Source organism: Hipposideros armiger, unplaced genomic scaffold, assembly GCF_001890085.2.
Source record: "Hipposideros armiger isolate ML-2016 unplaced genomic scaffold, ASM189008v1 scaffold_513, whole genome shotgun sequence".
In the NCBI taxonomy this organism is placed as follows: domain Eukaryota; kingdom Metazoa; phylum Chordata; class Mammalia; order Chiroptera; family Hipposideridae; genus Hipposideros; species Hipposideros armiger.
In genome coordinates this window covers 940,405-941,368 of record NW_017731863.1, presented here as the reverse complement: position 1 = coordinate 941,368, position 964 = coordinate 940,405, and the positions used below count along the sequence as shown (strand labels likewise).

At 39.3% G+C, this 964-nt stretch overlaps 1 protein-coding gene and 1 long non-coding RNA gene across 4 annotated transcripts in view; one reads left to right on the top strand and one right to left on the bottom strand.

Annotated features, from left to right (window-relative positions):
- LOC109396315 (uncharacterized) overlaps nucleotides 1-964 on the bottom strand; it is a 68,042-nt gene that overhangs the window by 35,339 nt on the left and 31,739 nt on the right. The window lies entirely within an intron of this gene.
- The window catches only part of STK38L (serine/threonine kinase 38 like), an 82,795-nt gene that overhangs the window by 56,564 nt on the left and 25,267 nt on the right, over nucleotides 1-964 (top strand). For all 3 annotated transcript variants that reach the window (XM_019668037.1, XM_019668038.1, XM_019668039.1), the window contains one exon: nucleotides 15-159. In XM_019668037.1, coding sequence (XP_019523582.1) covers nucleotides 26-159 — 134 coding nt within the window. In that variant the 5' untranslated portion in view covers nucleotides 15-25. The remainder of the gene's footprint in view (nucleotides 1-14; nucleotides 160-964) is intronic.

Genomic DNA, 964 nt, shown 5'->3' with positions numbered 1-964 from the left:
ATCTGTTGTTTCAGTTTCCATTACTATGGCAATGACGGCAGGGACTACAGCCACCTTTCCTATGAGCAATCATACCCGGGAAAGAGTGACGGTGGCCAAGCTCACGCTGGAGAATTTTTACAGCAACCTAATTTTACAGCATGAAGAGAGAGAAACCAGGTATAGTAAAGGCTAGTCAGATTGTTCTGTTTAGTTCAATAAGCTATCGTGCTGTGAGTGGAGCGTAAAAATGTCCATTAAGAATATAAATATTGTAGGTTCCTGTGTGTTGTTTTTAAGTTTCCTATGCAAACAGGACCTAGTTACTTGTTTTATTTTTGAAGAATAGTTTCTTGTCCTGTGTGCCCATATACTTATTTCAAATATCACTTGATGTTTTAAACAAAATGTCTCCAACCATGAAATTATGATATATCTTTATACTTTCTTTTAGAGGGATGCAGTGCGAATAACTGACTTTAATCCAAATACCTTTATAGTGCTGTGTGTATGTACATAAGTGGGAATGAAGAATAAAACATGAAAGACATTGTTTTGCCTTCAGGAAACTTATAGTAAGGGAGATAATGCACATAAATATTACTTGGAGGAGTGAAAAGTCTCACTAAGAGAAGGGCAAAGAAGCGAGAGGTTGCTTTTGCGTAAGGCTACTGGGAGGACTTCACAAATGGTGCTGGCCCTTAAACAGGGCTCTAAAGGAAGAGTTCTATTTATACATATACAGATAAAAGGGAGAAGAAAGGTAGTAGAACAGGAGGAAGGATATTAGCGAGAGAAGAAGACATCGTCAGTGCTAGGTCAGGCAACACTCAGTTTAGCTCCAGCTGGAATTCCACATTTCCTGGGAGCCTTGGATGCTTTGTTACCAGTAGCAATTCTCATGGTAGTAGAGAGCCTCCCTGAGTTTTGAATAGAAGATCAGATGATCGCAGGTGTTTGTCTAGAAGAGGATTGTGATGTGTAG